Source organism: Halichoerus grypus, chromosome 11 (assembly GCF_964656455.1).
Source record: "Halichoerus grypus chromosome 11, mHalGry1.hap1.1, whole genome shotgun sequence".
In the NCBI taxonomy this organism is placed as follows: Eukaryota; Metazoa; Chordata; class Mammalia; order Carnivora; family Phocidae; genus Halichoerus; species Halichoerus grypus.
In genome coordinates, this window is record NC_135722.1 from 7915755 (window position 1) to 7932228 (window position 16474).

At 63.5% G+C, this 16474-nt stretch overlaps 1 protein-coding gene across 2 annotated transcripts; it reads right to left on the minus strand.

The window, feature by feature from the left end:
• Nucleotides 1–912: 912 nt before the first annotated feature.
• CCDC88B (coiled-coil and HOOK domain protein 88B) lies at nucleotides 913–16468 on the minus strand. 2 transcript variants are annotated; one of them, XM_036100349.2, is made up of 27 exons: nucleotides 16321–16467; nucleotides 15881–16023; nucleotides 15623–15734; nucleotides 15469–15538; nucleotides 15334–15392; nucleotides 15156–15239; nucleotides 14915–15058; nucleotides 14566–14711; nucleotides 14359–14440; nucleotides 14048–14206; nucleotides 13345–13491; nucleotides 13054–13162; nucleotides 12720–12856; nucleotides 11506–12636; nucleotides 7801–7928; nucleotides 7605–7722; nucleotides 6724–6819; nucleotides 6494–6634; nucleotides 5690–5946; nucleotides 5219–5362; nucleotides 4831–5017; nucleotides 4554–4699; nucleotides 4193–4291; nucleotides 3856–4022; nucleotides 3000–3206; nucleotides 2779–2847; nucleotides 913–1411 (listed from the first exon to the last, which is right to left on the minus strand). In XM_036100349.2, the coding sequence occupies exons 1-27, from the start codon at nucleotides 16378–16380 to the stop codon at nucleotides 1356–1358; spliced, it is 4398 nt and encodes a 1465-aa protein (XP_035956242.2). In that variant the 5' UTR covers nucleotides 16381–16467; the 3' UTR covers nucleotides 913–1355. The 2 variants fall into 2 exon arrangements, with proteins under 2 accessions (XP_035956242.2, XP_077913967.1); XM_078057841.1 differs by lacking the exons at nucleotides 913–1411; nucleotides 2779–2847; nucleotides 3856–4022 and having other exon boundaries at nucleotides 3120–3206; nucleotides 16321–16468.
• Nucleotides 16469–16474: the final 6 nt, after the last annotated feature.

Genomic DNA, 16474 nt, shown 5'->3' on the forward strand with positions numbered 1-16474 from the left:
GCCCAGCACAGGGCCCAAAGTAACCTCACAGGGGGCCTCCTCTCACGGTCCGGCCCAGGGCCCCTGGCTGGCCTGTCCTCCAGAGCCTCCCTGACGACTGACAGGAGCCACCAACAGAGCAGGGTGGCCATCAGAGCCCCCAGGCTGAGGCCTATGGGGAGGGGCTTTCAGCTCCTCAGCCCTGCTGGAGGCCAGGGGTCCACTCCCACCTCACCACACTCTGAAGCTTGGGCTGAGAGGAGAGCAGAGCCGTCAGTTATCCCCAAGGGGGGCTGTGGAAACCCCATGAGTCAGGCTGCTGCCGGTCACCCTGGGGAGGCTGGCCTGGCCACCCCTCCCAGCTCTGCCCACCCCCAGATTCAGGCTGCCTCACCTCAGCCCTGGCAGCCCCACCCTACCCTGGGCGGCCCTGGGTGCCTTGACTCACGTCCTGCCACCTAGCCTAATTGCCCCTTTCCTGGGCGTCGTTCTGGAAGCGCTGGTCAGAGACCAGTGTCCTTCCCACCTCTTTATCCCTCCATGAAAGCCCGTGACACTAGGTGACATCCCACTGGGCTGAGAACCCATTAGGGAGGAGCTCAACCCTAGAGGGGTGGAGAAAGAGGATGAGGAGGCAAGAAGTAAAAGGAGGGAAGAGGGAGGGGGCGGAGCATCTGGGGCTTCACTGGAGCCCAGACCCCACCTTCTAAGCAAAGGCGGAGCCCAGACTTGGGCTACCCAGAACCCCACCTCCCCACCCCACTGGGACATCCAAGTGAGCCCGACTAGCCCGTCCCTCGAAGAAAGCCCTTTGCCGCCCTGGGCAGGGTGAGGAAGCCAATGGGCACGGACCCCAGCCCACACAGACTTCGGTTGTGTACATGGTGGGTGCCTTGGGACTCCTGGATACCACCACTAGACACAGAGCACAAATTCAGGTGGTTGTACCTCAGCTTTATTCTCAGGTCCCTCACAAACCAGATACAGCTCAGAGATGGGCCCAGGTCACCCTCCCCAATGAATGGTCCTTGGCTCCCCGCCCAGACCAGGCAGCGAGCTCTCTTGCCCACTTCTGCCTGTCTCCTTCAGCTGGGGGGTCACCCGGAGCCGGCCTCCGCAGCGAGGGCCGCAAGGCAGAGCCGGTGCCCTGGCGAGGAGCTGCTCCTGGGGACCAGCCGTCCCCTCTGTCCACAGGCTTATCCCAGCTCCATCTCAGGGCCCCAGGGTAGGCCTTAGAGGAGCTGGGGGCCCAGGCCTCCTTGTCCAAGGACTGGCTCCAGGCGGCCTGGATCCCCGAATTCTTGGGCTGTTGGAGACCCCCGCCGGGACTCTGGTGCTGAAAGGACTGCACTCCCAAGCCCCCCGTCCACATGGTGTCACTGGCTGAGGGAAGGGGCAAGAGGGCGTTTCTCCGGCTCCTGCACCTCGAGGCCTGAAGAGGAAGGCTCAGCTCAGGCCACTCCCTCGGGAGCTCCCAGCATTCGAGGAGGCCCCCAGGGCCCCCCACCTTCTGCCCCCCCCCACTGCCCCTTGCAGCTCCCCTCAGCTCCCCCCTCCTCACTCAAGCTGCACTGGCCACCTTGCCCGTCCTTGAACTTGCCAGGCCTTTGCTTCGGCTGTTCCCTCTGCCTGGAATGCTTGTCCCCAGGGATGTTGACAGGAAACTCTCACCTCCAAGTCTTTGCTCCCACTTCACCTCCTCTCTGAGGACTACCCTGAGCACTGTAGTCAAACTCACAACCTGTCCCACCCAGCGCTCCTGATCTCCCCCCTGTGCTCTCTCTTCCCAGAGCATTGCCACCTCCTAATATTCTGGGGCTGGGCCGCCCAGTGCAGAACCGAGCCCCTGAGATGTGGCCCATCTGAGCTTCCATGTGCTGGAGTGTAAAACAGCCGCTGGACTCAAGGACGTAGCAGGAAAAAATAATATAAACTATCTCATTAATAAAAATTAATTAATTAACTAAATAAATAAATATCTCATTAATGACTTTCCACACTGACTACAGGTTGAAATGGTAACCGTTCTGGTATAATGGGATAAATAAAATGTTATTAAAACTAATTTTACCTGAATAAATAAGACCTTAAAAAATAAAGGGGGGAGGGGCACTGGGTGGCTCAGTCAGTAAAGCGTCTGCCTTCGGCTCAGGTCATGATCCCGGGGTCCTGGGATCGAGTCCCGCATCGGACTCCCTGCTCAGTGGGAAGCCTGCTTCTCCCTCTCCCCCTGCTCCTGCTCTCTTGCTATCTCTGTCTCTCTCTCTCTCCAATAAATAAATAAAATCTTTTTTAAAAAATTAAATTAATGGGGCGCCTGGGTGGCTCAGTCGTTAAGCATCTGCCTTCGGCTCAGGTCGTGATCCCAGGGTCCTGGGATCGAGCCCCGCATCGGTCTCCCTGCTCTGCGGGAAGCCTGCTTCTCCCTCTCCCACTCCCCCTGCTTGTGTTCCCTCTCTCGCTGTGTCTCTCTCTGTCAAATAAATAAATAAAATCTTTAAAAAATAAATAAATAAATAAATATAAAAAATTAAATTAATTTTACCGGTCTCTCTTTACTTTTCTGATGAGGCTACTGGAAAATTTTAAATTACACATGTAGCTCACATCATATTTCTACTGGACAGGGCCGTTGTAGATAATTATTATTTTTATGCACGTTGTTTGCTATCTCCCTCCTGTACCAGAATGTTCTCTGCTGTATCCCTAGCACATCCCCTGGCACTCAGTGAAGGCTCATTGTCAAGTAGATGACTGGATGAACCAGGGGCCCCAGGCAGGCCAAATATCCCCACTCACCCTCTCCGTTAGCATCTGCTTTGTGTTCCGACAGGGTCTCGATGGAGCCATCCCATCCCACGCCAGGTCCTGGGGGTGCACAAGGCAGCCAATGGGCCATGGGGACCACAGCAGAGGCGGGCAGGGCTTGTGGGGAGACCCAAGGGACAGGAGAAAGCCAAGGGGTTAGTGGGTCCAAGGGAGCTGGGGAGCAAATGGGAGCAGAGACCCTCATCTCTCACCTTTGCCATGGGAGGTGGGCGCGCCCAGGGGGCCCGGCCTGCGCTGTCGGAATCGCTGCCTGGGGGTGTCCCCGGGGCTGAATGACTCAGAGCTTCGCCCCACAGGGAATCGTGAGCTGAGTTTCCGCCGCTGCCCCCCTGCCAGGGTCTCATCCCGCAGGCAGAGGGAGCTCTGGGCCCGGCGCATGGGTGCCGGGGAAGGGGACCCTGCAAGAGGCATAGGCAGGGAGGGTGTGGAGCAATGCAGGAAAGGGCTGGGCAGAGTGGAGGGGCCGGTGGGGTGACGCTGCAAAGGAGCAAGGAGAGGAGGCTGCAGAGGCAGGGGTAAGGTCTGGGTGAGGGAGGGTGGTGACAGGAGGCTGGCCTGGGCCGGCTCTGACACTAGCTGACTGTGTGACCTGGGGCAAGGCACATCCCCTCCCCGGGCCTCGGCTTCCTCATCTGCCCCCCACACCCAGCAGCAGCGCCTGCGCCTCCTACAGGCTCACTGCAGTTCTCTCTCCTCCTCCAGGAAGCCTTCCCTGATATGACCCAGCCTGAGTCCACTGTGCTTCCTGGACTCCCACAGCTCCCTGCACAGTCCTGACCTCTCACTAAAGTCCCCTGCCGTTCTGAGGTCCTAGACACCGCTGCGGATGGGTAGGACAGGGTGCGCGGCAGCGCCGGCAGGAGGGAGGTGCCGGCTGAAGGGGTTGTGGCAGGGACGCAGGGTGGGGTTGCGGCAGGGAAGGCCAGCGGGGGTACACGTGCAAGCCACACCAGATGAAGGGAGAGACGAGGGGCGCTGGCAAGCACCAGGGTGGGGGTAGGAGACATGGGGTAGGGACCATCCTGGTCACCCGGCCCCCAGACCCACCTGTCCCATCTGCCTCCCTGCCCTCGGAGAGCTCCGTCTCTGGGGGGCCCCCCAGGCTCTCGGTGCTGCCAGCCCCATCGGCCCCCAGGCGTGGCCCCCCATGGAGGCCCCCCTCCCGCCGGGGCCGCATCAGCCTCTTCACCTTGTCTGCCAACCAGCTGCCCTTCCTGGGGGCAAGAGGGCACAAGAGGGGGTAAGGCCAGGGAGGAAGGAGGGACAAGAGGGCCACGCTGGGGATGGCAAAGGCCAGGCAAACCCTCATCGGGGCCTGGAGAGGGCAGGGCAGGGGCAGAGGGTGGGAGGATCCCCAGCTCCAGGGGGTGGAGGGGCCCCTCACTTGGTCCGGGGCAGGGGTCCAGGCTCCAGCACTCGGTACTGGTCCATGATCTTCTCCACCAGCTTCTGCTTCTCACGGCGCAACGCATTGAGCTGGTCCCTGCGAGCATGAGGAGGGAGGAGGCGGGCGTGAGGCCGGGCAGGAACGCGGCTCAGGACCCACCGCCACGAGCCTGCCTGCTGCTCGCACACCGCGCTCTGGTGCTGGCAAACTGCTACTGTCCTGAGCCCCGGGCGGTCAGACCCGGCCCTTTCCCCAGGACCCCCCGGGCATCCGTCCATGAGCAGCCACAGGGGTCTCCGGGACCCGCTCCCGCTCCCGCTCCCGGCAGCGGATCTGGGCCCGCCCACGGCCTGCTCACAGGTACTCGCGCTGCTCGCGGTGCAGGTGGTCCCTGCTCTCCAGGCTGCGCTCCAGGAGCTCCCGGTTCTCCCGGCTCAGCGCCTGCACCTCGGCCAGCAGCTGCCGGTTCTCCTCTTCCTGGGCGCTCCGAAGCTCTGTCAACAGCTGGGGGCGGGGGGGGGGGGGGGAAGCAGGCGGTAGGGCAGGTGGGGGATTTAACGGGGCTCAGGGTGGCCACCTTCCACCCCCCCCAACTCTCCAGCCCCCAGCCGGCCACCGCCCATCCCTCACCACACCTCGCACTGCGTGGTCAGCCGGCAGGCACTCAGGTCCAGCTGCTGGTTGGACTCACGCAGTCGCTGGCTCTGCGCCTCCAGCTGGGCCCGCTCCAGCTCCAGCCGCGCCAGCCGGCCCCGCAGCTCCCCACGTTCACCCTGCAGCTCACCGCGCTCCCGAGACACCTCTGCCAACAGCTTCTGAGCCCTGCAGAGTCCAGAAGAGACGCTCTCCGAGGGCACTCAACCCCCTCCCAGGCCCCCCCCATAGGGGCCAGAAGGCCACGCTGGGCAAGAGAGGCAAAGCGGGACCCCACAGGGACAGTGACTAACTCACCACCAACCCACTTCGCAGACGGGAACACTGAGACCTGGCCCGAGAGGGGCGGGGCTGTGCCAGGGCTGGTACCTGTCATGCTCACTCTGCAGCCTCCGCAGCTCCTCCTCCAGGCCGCGCTGCCGATGCCCGTCCTGCATCAGGCGTTCTCGCTCTGCCAGCAAGGCCATCTCCTGCGCCTCCACGCTGGCCCTCTGGGCCTGCAGCTGCTCATGCCTGGGATGCACAGGGACGGAGAGGGCTGCAGAGACCTGGCGCCGGGGCGAGTGTGCGGCTGGACTATCCGGACCTAGGGGTCTGCCCTCTCCTAAGCACCGGCCCCCAAACAAAGCGAGGGGGCAGAATGCCCGGCGAGGTGCCCACCACTCCCCATGATGAACGAGCCTCAGGGTGAGCTCACCCCGGGGCCCAGCCACACGTGAGACCACGGCAGCAGAGGGGGCTGTGTTGAGTGGTGGTCCTTGGGGAGGGGGCCGGGGGCGGTCAGAGCCACGCAGGCCAGGGGTGCTGGGGAGAGAAGCCGGGAGTCTGGGGGAGGCTCACCGGCCCTGCAGCTCCCGGTGGGCCAGCTCCAGCGCCCGCATGTTAGCCTTGAGGTCACGGTGCCGGACCAGCAGTCCCTCTAGCTCGGCCTCCTGCCGCCGCTGCAGCTGGGCCAGGGCCTCGTGATCCCGCAGCAGAGCCTGCTGCTGCCCCCGGGTCTCCTCCTGGGACTGCCGCGCCATCCGCACCTCCTCCTCCAGGACCCCCAGCTTCTTATGCAGCTCCTGGCCCTGCATCTCCAGGACAGACTTTTCAGCCTAGACAGAGGAGGGGGTGCAATCCCAGTTCCGAAAGGGGGTAAGGGACCAGGGGCAAAAGGCAAGGGGCAGGACAGAGAATACAGAGAGAACTATGGAGGAGGCCGAGTGCTAGAGCGGAGGTGACAGGGAACAGAAAGCAGAGGCGGGGGTGAGTGGGCAAGGAGAGGGGAGCGGTATCATGGAGATGGGCGCTGGTGCCAGGCTGCGGAGGGGAGGGCAAGAGGCACAAGGCAGGGGTGGGACAGATGAGGCCGGGGTAGGAGCAGGGAAAGAGGAAGGGACTAAGGGCTGGCTGTTGAGAGGGATGGAGCTGAGCCAAAAAACAGCACAGAGGTGAGGGGAAGGGGGAAGGCTCAAGGGGAAGGAGCAAGTAGAAGTGAGCAGGAGCGGGGTTAGAGGGGTGCAGAATGGGGTGGTTCAGAGGTCAGGGACTAGGGAACAGGTAGGGCAGCCAGCTGGGAGCTAGGGCAGAGAAGAGGGCAGGCAGCAGTGGAAAGGGGGCCTGAGATTGGGCAGGGGGCGGGGCGCCCAGGCAACCACCCACCTGCAGGCGGCTGCTGTACTCCTGGGCTCGCTGACTCTGCAGCAGGAGCTCCTGGGCTCGCCCCTGCAGGCTCCCCAGCTGCCCCTCCAGGTGCTGCAGCTGTCCTTGCAGAGCCACCTTCTCGGCCACCAGTGTTGCATTCTGCGTGTTGCATTTGGAAGGGAGGGGGGTTAGCGAGGGCCAGGCCACTGGGGCAACCCCCTCCCCGTGCCTGCCACGGTCACACTCACACTGCGCTCCACCTCGATGAGCCGCCCACTCTGGGCCCCCGGGGTCTTCAGCTCAGCGTGCCCCTCGGACCCCAGCCCCTCGGGGCCCTGGCGCAGCTGCAAGGAGAGGCCCCGGGAGGTCACACGGGGGCGTGGAGGAGGCCGGAGGATCGTGCAGGGACCTAGCCCAGGGGACCCTCACCCCTTGAGCAGCACCGCTGCCCCATCCCTCCGTCACGGGGTCCCCCACCCCCCGCGCTCCTGGCTCCCACAGGTCCATCTGTCACTCTCTGTCTGCCCTGCTCCACGTCGCTCAGTTCTGCAGCAGGGCCTGGCCTCTGCCTGGGCCACTTCTCTCTTCACCCTGCCCTTCCTCCGGGCCCCAGTTTCAACACCACTTTCCCCCGACAAAGCTTACGTGTACGTGTTAGGGGCTCTGCTGGGTGCCCGCTGTCCCCTGACACCCCGTGTTATGGTGGCCCATGTCCTTGCCTGGTCTTGGGCCCCACCACAACGCGGAGCTGAGCCCTGAGCTGGGAGCCTCAGAAACAATGGCCAGCCAAGAACAAGGGCAGTAACTGAGCTCACTTGGGAGTGGTGAGGCCCCAGAGAGACAGCCGGCACCTCAGAGCAGAGCCGCTGGGGTCTGTCCGTTGGAGGAATGAGGGCAACAAGGCCCCCCAGAAGACTACAAGGCCTGGGCAGAGTCCGCCTGACCCCCAGCACGGGGCGCTCTCCAATAGGCCCCCAGATGGGGCACAAGGCAAGCAAGTGGCCCAAAATCAAGGGGCAAGACCAGCGCGGGGCTGGAGGGACTGAGCGCACACAGCCGCGGCTGTCCGCAGGCAGGATGGAGGGCGGGGTGGGACGAGGCTCCCAGCACCCGGGGCCGCAGGCCTCACCTGGACCAGCTCCTCTTCCAGCTGCAGAGCCCTGGTCTTGAGCTCCCTCAGGGCCTCCTCCTTGCTGGTGGCTGCCGCCTGCAGCTCTGCTTCCAGCCGCTGCTCTAGGCCCTGGTACCTGCCAGGAGAAGCCGTGGCACCAACCCCTCCCCAAGCCCTAGCTGCCCCCTCTCTGCCCCTGGGGCGACACCCTCACCTCTGGTGCTGGAACTCTTGCTCTCGCAGAAATTCCTGGCGCTCCAGAGCCGCCTGTTCCAGCTCACTCTGCAGGTGCTCCAGCCGCGCTCCCAGCTCCCGGCCCCGCACCACGGCCTTCTCTAGCTCCTGAGGGCAGGCACAGCGGGCTCAGGGCCGGGAGGGAAGACCACCAGACTCACCCGGGGAGGGGGGAGCAGGGGGGCCACATTCCAAGGCCTGAGCATCTGGAGGCCTAGCTTTCTGTCCTTCCTCTGTCACCCTGGGCAAATATCTTTTTTGTTTTGTTTTGTTTTTGTTTTTAAGTGGGCTCTCATGACCCTGAGATCAAGAGTCACATGCTCTACTGATGGAGTGAGCCAGGTGCCCCACCCTGGGCCAAGATCTTTACCCCTTTGGGCTTCCACTCCCCGACGGGGAGCAAAGCCTGGCCGCCTTGCGGAGTGACTACGGAAGACTGGGATCCTAAGCCTGGCAGCGGGTGAGGGAGGCCCCTGGTCCGGGACTCAGAGACACTCGCCGGGCAAGTGTCTTTACCTCTCTGAGCCCACGGTTCCTCGTGCGCCCAGTGGCAGCTAGACGTGTCCTACGTGCTGAGGCCATGCGGGCCACGTGAGGGAAAGAGGGGCTTGGAGGAGGCAGATCTGAAGAGCGCTCTGGGCCACAGGGGGAGGGCGACAGAGGACAGGAACTTGGTGAATGTCGGGCTCAACCACAGTGGGGGCTGGCGGGTGGGGAGAGACTCTGTGGCGGTTGGGCCACACCATTGCGGAAGGGGGCAGAGTGGGCCGCAGAGGGACATAGGCCAAACCATTCTGAGGGTTTGGGGGCCCTGGCAGGATGAAACCACAAGGAAGGGCCGACTCCGACCAGCTGCCTACCAAAGCCTTACTCTGGACACTGAGTCTACAGCGTCTGCTCTGATCTTCCCGGTTTTGCAACCCCACCAAGCCTCCCCCGGGGCCACTGCCTCTCAATGAAAAACTACAAGTGCCCCTGCTTCCTGTTGGCCCACCTCCACAAGAGCCCAAGGGCTAAGGGGTAGAAAGAACAGTGGAACCGATGAAGAGACTTGAACCTCGGGCCAGACCGCGGAACTGGCCCCCTCCAGGCCCTGGCCACGGCCCTCAGCGCCCCGCCCCCTGCACTTGCAGCCGACAGGGACGCCATCTGCCCTCGGTTCCCCAACCCCTCCCCCCCCCCCCCCCCCCCCCCCGCCGGGGCTAGCCAACTCCTCCTACACCACACCCAGTCATCACCAGGAACTGCCTGCCCAGGAAATCTCACAAAATTCCCCTTTGTCCTCAGGCTCTTCCACGGGCTCAGTCCTCGGAGCACACCCTCCCCTACCCTCACCTGCCCGGCCCACCTGCCGGCCTGGCCACTCCACAGCTGCCCCCAGCTCTCTACAGCGTCTTACGGTCTTATGGGATCCTGTAAGGCAGGTCATTTGTATTCCAGTTTCCCGGGAGACAGACAGGTTAAGGAGCTCACCCCTAACCACACAGCCAGTAGGCAGGGGATCTGGGCTAGAAGCCAGGTCTGCCTGGCAGCATCTCGCAGTCACATCCTACACAGTGAACCCCAGAGACTCCCTCTCGGCCTTACCTTCCCACCCACACCCCCATGATCCCACTCCCCAGGCCTGCCCTGCCCTACGCCTAACCTCGGTCAACCCAACACTGTGTTCCCCGCTCCTCTCCGCCGCCCGAGGGGTCTCTCAGCAAATTACGCCTCCTCTCTGAATCTCAGTGACCTCGTCCGGACAATAGGGATGAGACTGAAAACTGCTCTGAAGACCCTGAAGATTCGATTCCTCGTCTGCAGCACACTGTCCCCCAGCAGCACGGGGGCCCCCTGGCCTGAACATCCTTCCCATTGCCTCCTAGTCTCCTTGGCTTCCCCCGGGGGGCCTTGCAACATGAGTACCTGACGACTCTGCTCCCTTCAATGCTCCACTGGGTTTAAAGGTTATTGCCCTCATGTGAAGGTCACGGAGGTCATTTCCTTCCCAAGAACAACCACAACTCCTTCCTTAGCTTGAAAGGAAGATGAGGCCCTGCCCAGTAGGAACCTGCTAGTGAATCCTCTGCCTAGCCTCCCTCCACTTCCCACCTCACACCCCCCACACCCAGCAGCAGCACCTGGGCCTCCTACGGGCTCACTGCAGTTCTCTCTCCTCCTCCAGGAAGCCTTCCCTGACATGACCCAGCCTGAGTCCCCTGTGCTTCCTGGACTCCCACAGCTCCCTGCACAGTCCTGTCTCCACCCCAGACCCTGAGAGCCTCCCCCAGTACGGGCATTAGGCTGCCTGGTACAGCCCCTGGCGCCAAGGAGATCCCTGTCAACATGCGTGAGCCCATGAATGAAGGGGTTTCCAGGTCTCTCTCCTCCATCCCCCATCCCAGCCCCAGGCGGCCTCACCTGCCTCCTGATGGCCGCAGGCTCCCCTGCACACCAAGGGGACCCTCCTCAAACCCAGCCTCACACAGGTTTGCCCACACCCTTGGGTGGCTTTCCCTGCCTGGGGACGGAATACTGCCACCAGCAAGGCTGGCCCAGCACATCTCTCCGGCCCTGTTCCTGCACCTGCCAGGTCCCTAAGCAGCGTTAATGCCTTCAGGTCTCTGCACATGCCGTTCCCTCTGAATGAAATGGCCTTCCTAGTGGAAGGTAGTGAGTCAGCTACCACAGTCAGAGATCCAGGATTGGCACCCAGGCAGTCTGGCTCCATAGCCATACTCTTATCCCACTCCTACAGCCCACCCTGGTGGATTCCACCTAGTGGAATCTTGACCGCTCCTAGGAACCTTCTCCAAAGCCTCCTTGCCCCCACCCTGGCACTAGCTCCCTCCCCCATGGCCTCCTGCACCCTTTGCAGCACCTGAGTGGCTCAGTTGGTTGAGTGTCTGACTCTTGATTTCAGCCCAGGTGGTGATCTCGGGGTCCTGGGATCGAGCCCCACATTGGTGGGAGGGGGGAAAATCCCTGCTCAGCGGGGAGCCTACTTCTCTCCCTCTCCCTCTGCCCCTCCCCCTGCTCTCTCTTTCTCTCTCAAATAAATTTTAAAATAATAATAATAATAATCAACATGTCTGGGGGCGCCTGGGTGGCTCAGTCAGTTAACCATCTGACTCTTGATTTCGGCTCAGGTCATGAGCTCGGGGTCGTGAGATGGAGCCCCGTGTTGGGCTCCGCGCTGGGCTAGAGTCTGCTTGAGAGAAACTGTCTCCTTCTCCCCTACCCCTCTCCCCCTCTCTAAAAAATAAAAATAAAGGAACAAATATTTTTAAAAAAATAATCAACATGTCTTGAGCCTTTGCCCAGCATAAACGAGGCTCATCACACGGTTATCTCCCTTGGTCTTCCAAAAGACCCACTGAGATGGTGATGAAGAGCACCCCCAGTTTAGGGAAGGAGGAATAGGGGGGAGGTGAGTCAGCTACCACAGTCAGAGATCCAGGATTGGCACCCAGGCAGTCTGGCTCCATAGCCATACTCTTATCCCCTCCTCCAGCCCACCCCACCAGAGGTAGGGGACATCAGGCCAAGCACCTTTCAGAAGGCAGGGGTGGACTTCACCTTTCGCTCTCCAGCCCCAGCTAGGTGCCGAGCACTCCAGGGCCACGGATGGAATGAATAACCCAAACCCCAGCAACTGACCCAGAACCGCGCTTCCGATCCCAGGCTGTGAGCCCCAACATACCTCCTTGAGGGCCTGCCTCTCCCTCTCAGCCTCCTTCAGGTGCTGGCGGCCCTCGTTCTCCAGCACCTGCAGCCGCTCCTCAGCTGCCTCAGCCCGGGCCCTCAGTCTGGGCGCCTCGCGCTCCCACTGCCTCCGCTCTCGGCCTGTGGCTGCCAGGGCCTCTGTCAGCGCCTCCCGTTCCCTCGATGCGGCCTCCAGCTCCCGGCCGGCTGCCTCCACGGCCTCCCGCAGCCGAGCCTGCTCCCGGGCCTGGGCCTCCACCTCCCCCTGGGCCTCGGTCTCTGCCTTCCGTGCCTGAGCCAGCTCCTCGGAGAGGCGGGCAGCCTCCGTGCCTCGGGCCTCCAGCCTCCGGGCCTGGGCCTCTAGCTCCGCTCGAAGGGCCTCAGCCTCTTTCCTGAGCTGCACCACCTCCTCCCTCAGGGCCTCCTGCTCTGGGACACCACCAGCCAGCATCTCCCCTGGGATCGGCCCTTCCCAGGTCTGGGCCTCTGGCGCCCCTTCCGACTTCTGCTGTGGATTTTGCTGGCCTGGGTCCCCAACCATCCCCTCCAGCTTCTGTTCATGCTCTCTGGCTTCTCTCTGCCCTTGGGGTAGGTCCAGCCCTTGGCCTGGGGTCTCCTGCTCCTCCAGCTGCCCACGGAGGCTGAGCTCTGAGGGTCCAGGCTTGCTTGCAGGGCCCTCTTGCCTCAGTACCTGGGCTTTGGGCCCTGGCTCTCCAGTCTCTCCTCCCAACAGCTCAGCCTGAATTTCCACCCCTGGAACTTGAGGCGAGACCACAGCGCTGGGGGTCTGGAGAAGGGCTCCGTGGCCAGCCTCCTCCAGGGACTCCTGTGTTGCTACCACACGGCCTGATTCCTGGACGGTCAAGTCTGAGGTCTGGGGGGCCGCGGCAGCCACCTGGAGGGGTCTCTCTATCACCTGTGGGTCTGAGTCAGAAGCCTGGGGAGGCACAGCTACTCTCTCAAGGGCCGAGTCTGATACCGGGGGAGCCGGGTCCAAGGCCTGGGTGCCTTCATCCCCCACCTGGCCGGCCAAACCCTGGGGGCCCAGGTCTGAGGCCAGGCAAGTCTGGGGAGTCACATCCAGCTCTGGAACCAAGGAGTCCTCGCTCTGCTCCTCCAGCAGGGGGTGCTGAGGGTACATGAGAGGAAGGGTTAAGCCCCCAGGAGGAGGCAAGGAAGGACCTGCTAGGAAGGTTGGGGGAGGGGACTCACCTGGCCCCCAGGCTGCCCCCGGAGCACCTGCAGAAGGGCCCGAAGCTCCCGATTCTCCCTCTCCAGGGTCTGCAGCCGCCCGGCCTCTGCCTCTCTCACTTCATCATGAAGGGAGGGGGCTGCTCCTGGCACGGGTGCTGGGACATGTGAGATGAGGTTAGGACCCCTCCCTACACTTTGCCATGATCCCTGGTTCCTCCCACACACTCATAGACCCTCCCCCCGCCACAACACCTTGGGAAGAGAATGAAGTCAGAAGCCATCCCCACTAGAGTTGCAGGAAAAGAGGCAGCCAGCCCCACAACCGCAGCCCCTCTACCGGGGCCCTACTCACCCTCCCCGGGAGAGCCCAGGGGCGGCTCCAGGCTCCGCTGAAGCTCCAGCTCCAGCTCCACATTCTCCTCTGCCAGGCGCTCCACCTGATGCCGCAGAGTGTCCAGCTCCTGGGGGAAGGGCAGGGTCAGACAAGCCTTCCCCACCACGGCCAGGCCAATGTGTGGGCTAGATCACTAGGGGAAACAAGGAGTCAGGGGTCACAGGGCGCTCTAGAGAACTCTGAGGGACCACTGGGGCCACCAGGGGTCACAGATGACAGCGTGACTGGGGGTCACTCGGGCAATCTCACCGCATGGGCCTCGCCCAGACGGGTCCGCAGCAGCAGATTCTCACGCTGAGTCTCATGCAACCTAGCACAGCGCTCTTGAGCAACCTCCAGCTGCTCCTCCAGTAGTGCCTTGGAGGCTTCCAGAGTCCCGGAGAGAACCCGTTCCTCCTGGTGGGGAGCAGAGACACCGGGATGTGATGCTGCCCCCAAGCACTCCAGGGCCACAGACGCTGCCTTCCCTCCCTCATCTGACCCTGCACCCCTATGCTCTCCAGGCCCCGCCTCCCCCTCCCACCTGCCCCTCCCTCTCCAGGGTCTATCCAGGTACCATTTCCCCAGCACCTGGCCCCGCCCCCTCCTGTGTAGGCCCCGCCCCTTCTCCCCAAGAACTCCCTCCCAAGGCGGCATCCCTCTAGGCTCCACCGCGAAGGGCTCTCTCCAGACAGTTCCTCCCCTGCACTCGGCCCCACCCTCCTCTCCAGGACCTACCCTTACCTACGGCCCCCACCTCTCCCCTCCAACCGCCCCATTCTCCAGAGGGCCTTTCCCCCAGACACCACCTCACCCATTTCTCCTGGTCGCGACTGTTCTATCCATTTGACGTCGCCCTCTCTTCTCCAGGCCCAAATTCGCCCCCCGTCCTGGCCCACCCCATCCCCGGCAGGCCCCGCCTCCCGGCCCCGCCCCGCGCCCCGCCCTCCCCAGGCCCCGCCTCCCGTCTCACCTCCAGCTGGCTTTTGCAAGCCTCGGCCACCTGTAGCCGCTCGCGACAGCGTCGCAGCTCCTCCTGCAGGCGGGGCAGGCGACCGGCCCGCTCCCGCAGCGCCTCTACCTCCTCGCGGTACAATTCGGCCCGCTTGGCCTGTCCCGACAGCGCCTGGGCCTGAGCCAGACGGTGCGGAGCTGGGGTCGGCCAGCCGCGGGCCAGAGGGATTAGGGAGGGGAAGGAGCCCGGGTGGCGGCAGGCGATGGGACAGAGGAGGCGTGGGGAGAGGGCTAGGGAATGCGGCAGCGGCGGGGAGCATCTGAGCGCACCTCCTGGCGGAGCCGTCGGATCTCGGCCTCCAAGCCCTGCACCTCCGCCTGGGAGTCTAGCAGCAGCTCGACCTTCTCCTCCCTGAAGAAAAGGGACGCTGGAGGGGTGTGGGGACCCAGAACCCCCAGGCCTGATCCCACCCGTTTCCATCCACGTCTAATCTGCCCCTCTCCCTCCAGGCCCACTTCCCAGATGGGGGTACTCACAGCTCCTGCCTCAGGCGCCGCAGCTGGGCCTTGGTGTTGGCCAGCTGCAGGGCCAGGTGGTGTGAGGGGCCCTCTGGGGGAGTCCTGGCAGGAGCCTCTGGCAACAAGGGGGCCGGCTGTCTCTCCAGCAGCAGTTCAGCCAGCCGCTGTGGGAAGTCGAGGGTCAGAAGCCAGAAGTAACGTATCCCATGCGCCCCAGTCACCACAAGCCACATCTGGCTCTTGAAGCTCTGCTGGTCCAAAACCCTCATCCCCAACCCCACATCTGGGCCCCAACCTCCATCCCCCCCCCCATATCTGGGTCCCTGCAGTCCTCCCATTCCTCCACCTGGGTCACAAAGCCCCCTACCTGGGCCCCCATATCACGCTCCCTTGCTAGCCTTAACAAAGTCCCCAGGAGGCTCCGGGACAGCATCTCCAGTTCCGGAGGCTCCAGCTCCCCAGGCTCGGGCCCAGCCAGTGCCAGCACCACACCGGCCCCAGGCTGCGTCACCTGGGCGGGTAGGGAGAGCAGTTCAGCGGAGGAAGGTGAGGGGCAGGGTGCCCCCAGCTGGCAGTGCCAGTCCCAGGCTATCGACCAGCCCAAGTACCTCCTGGATGGCAGCAGCCAGCTCACTCTGGACCTCAAGACTGAGGCCCTGGATGTGTCGGATGAAGAGTTCCCGGTGCTCACACTGCAGGGAGACCGGGTGGAAATGCCGGCACAGGAATCCCCCACGTCTTCGTCTTCCACGGAGGCTGAACCCTACCCTTCCCTCCCCTGCTCACCTGCACTGACGCCCCCAGCAGCAGCCGAAGGATGCCTTCCAACTCCTCCACCGCCTCCTCTGCAGGGCACAAGCCACGAAAAGTTACGGGTGGGGTGAGGGGATAGAAGCAGGAAGGGGTAGTAGGAGAGAGCACCTGAGAAGGGGTCAAACCCCAACGTCTGGAGGTCTGGGGGTGGCGACAGGATCAGCAGCTGCAGCTCCTCCTGGGGGCAGAGGAGACAGGACCTAAGAGAGGGGCCTTCCCACAGGGGCCTCCCAGGCTCAGCCTCCCCTTCCCAGCCCCTCACCTGGTAGAAGTCCCTCAGCCGGCCCCACAGGTGGTTCAGGTTCCGCACCCGCCAGGATGAAGGAGCATCACGGCCGGCGACCACCCGAGGTCCCCCTCGAGAACTAGGAGCTCTGTGGGCACAGGGAGCTAGGTGGGGGGCTCCATCAAGGCCCCACCTCCCCCAGTCAGGCTCCACCCGCCAGCCCTCAAGCTCCTCCCAGTAGCCTGTGGGGGGAGGCGCCACCTCAGACGCCTAGGCCGGCCTGTGGCTTCTTACATGATGCCCAGCACCCGGAGGAGCAGGGCCCCATCGCTGAGATGCAAGAACTTCTTCTCCGGGCAAAGGGGCCCCTCTCCTTCCTCCTCCTCTTCCCCCTCCGGCTCCTCCGCCTCTCCCACCAGGCCGGCCAGTCCCAGGGCCTGTGGGGAGCAGAGACAAGTCAGCCGGGCCGGTTAGGAACTCCCCTCCCAGCAGAGTGACTCCCAGCCCCTTGGACCTGCCTCCTGAGCCCACGCAGCCTCCTCCTCACCTCTTCCCCAAATGCCCCTGACCCCTGCCCCATGGCTCCCTCGACTTCTCCAGCCCCACATCTGTGCCCACCCCTGCCCTCAGCACCTCCCTGCCCCCCACTCTCCCGGACCCTCCTCCAAACCCAGCACCAGCCCCTCCCTGCTGCTCACTTCCCTTTCCCAGCCGCCTCCCACCTGCCCCCTCACCCAGGTGGCCAGGCTCCCACTCAGGAAGTCTTTGAGTCTGGGCCCCTTGCCCCCATCCATGACAGGGCCAGGGTGTTGGTCCGGCTGTGGCAGCTACACCTGCCCTGAGAGGAAGAGGAAGTTCCCCTGGTCGGGGATCCCAGGGCCCAGCCAC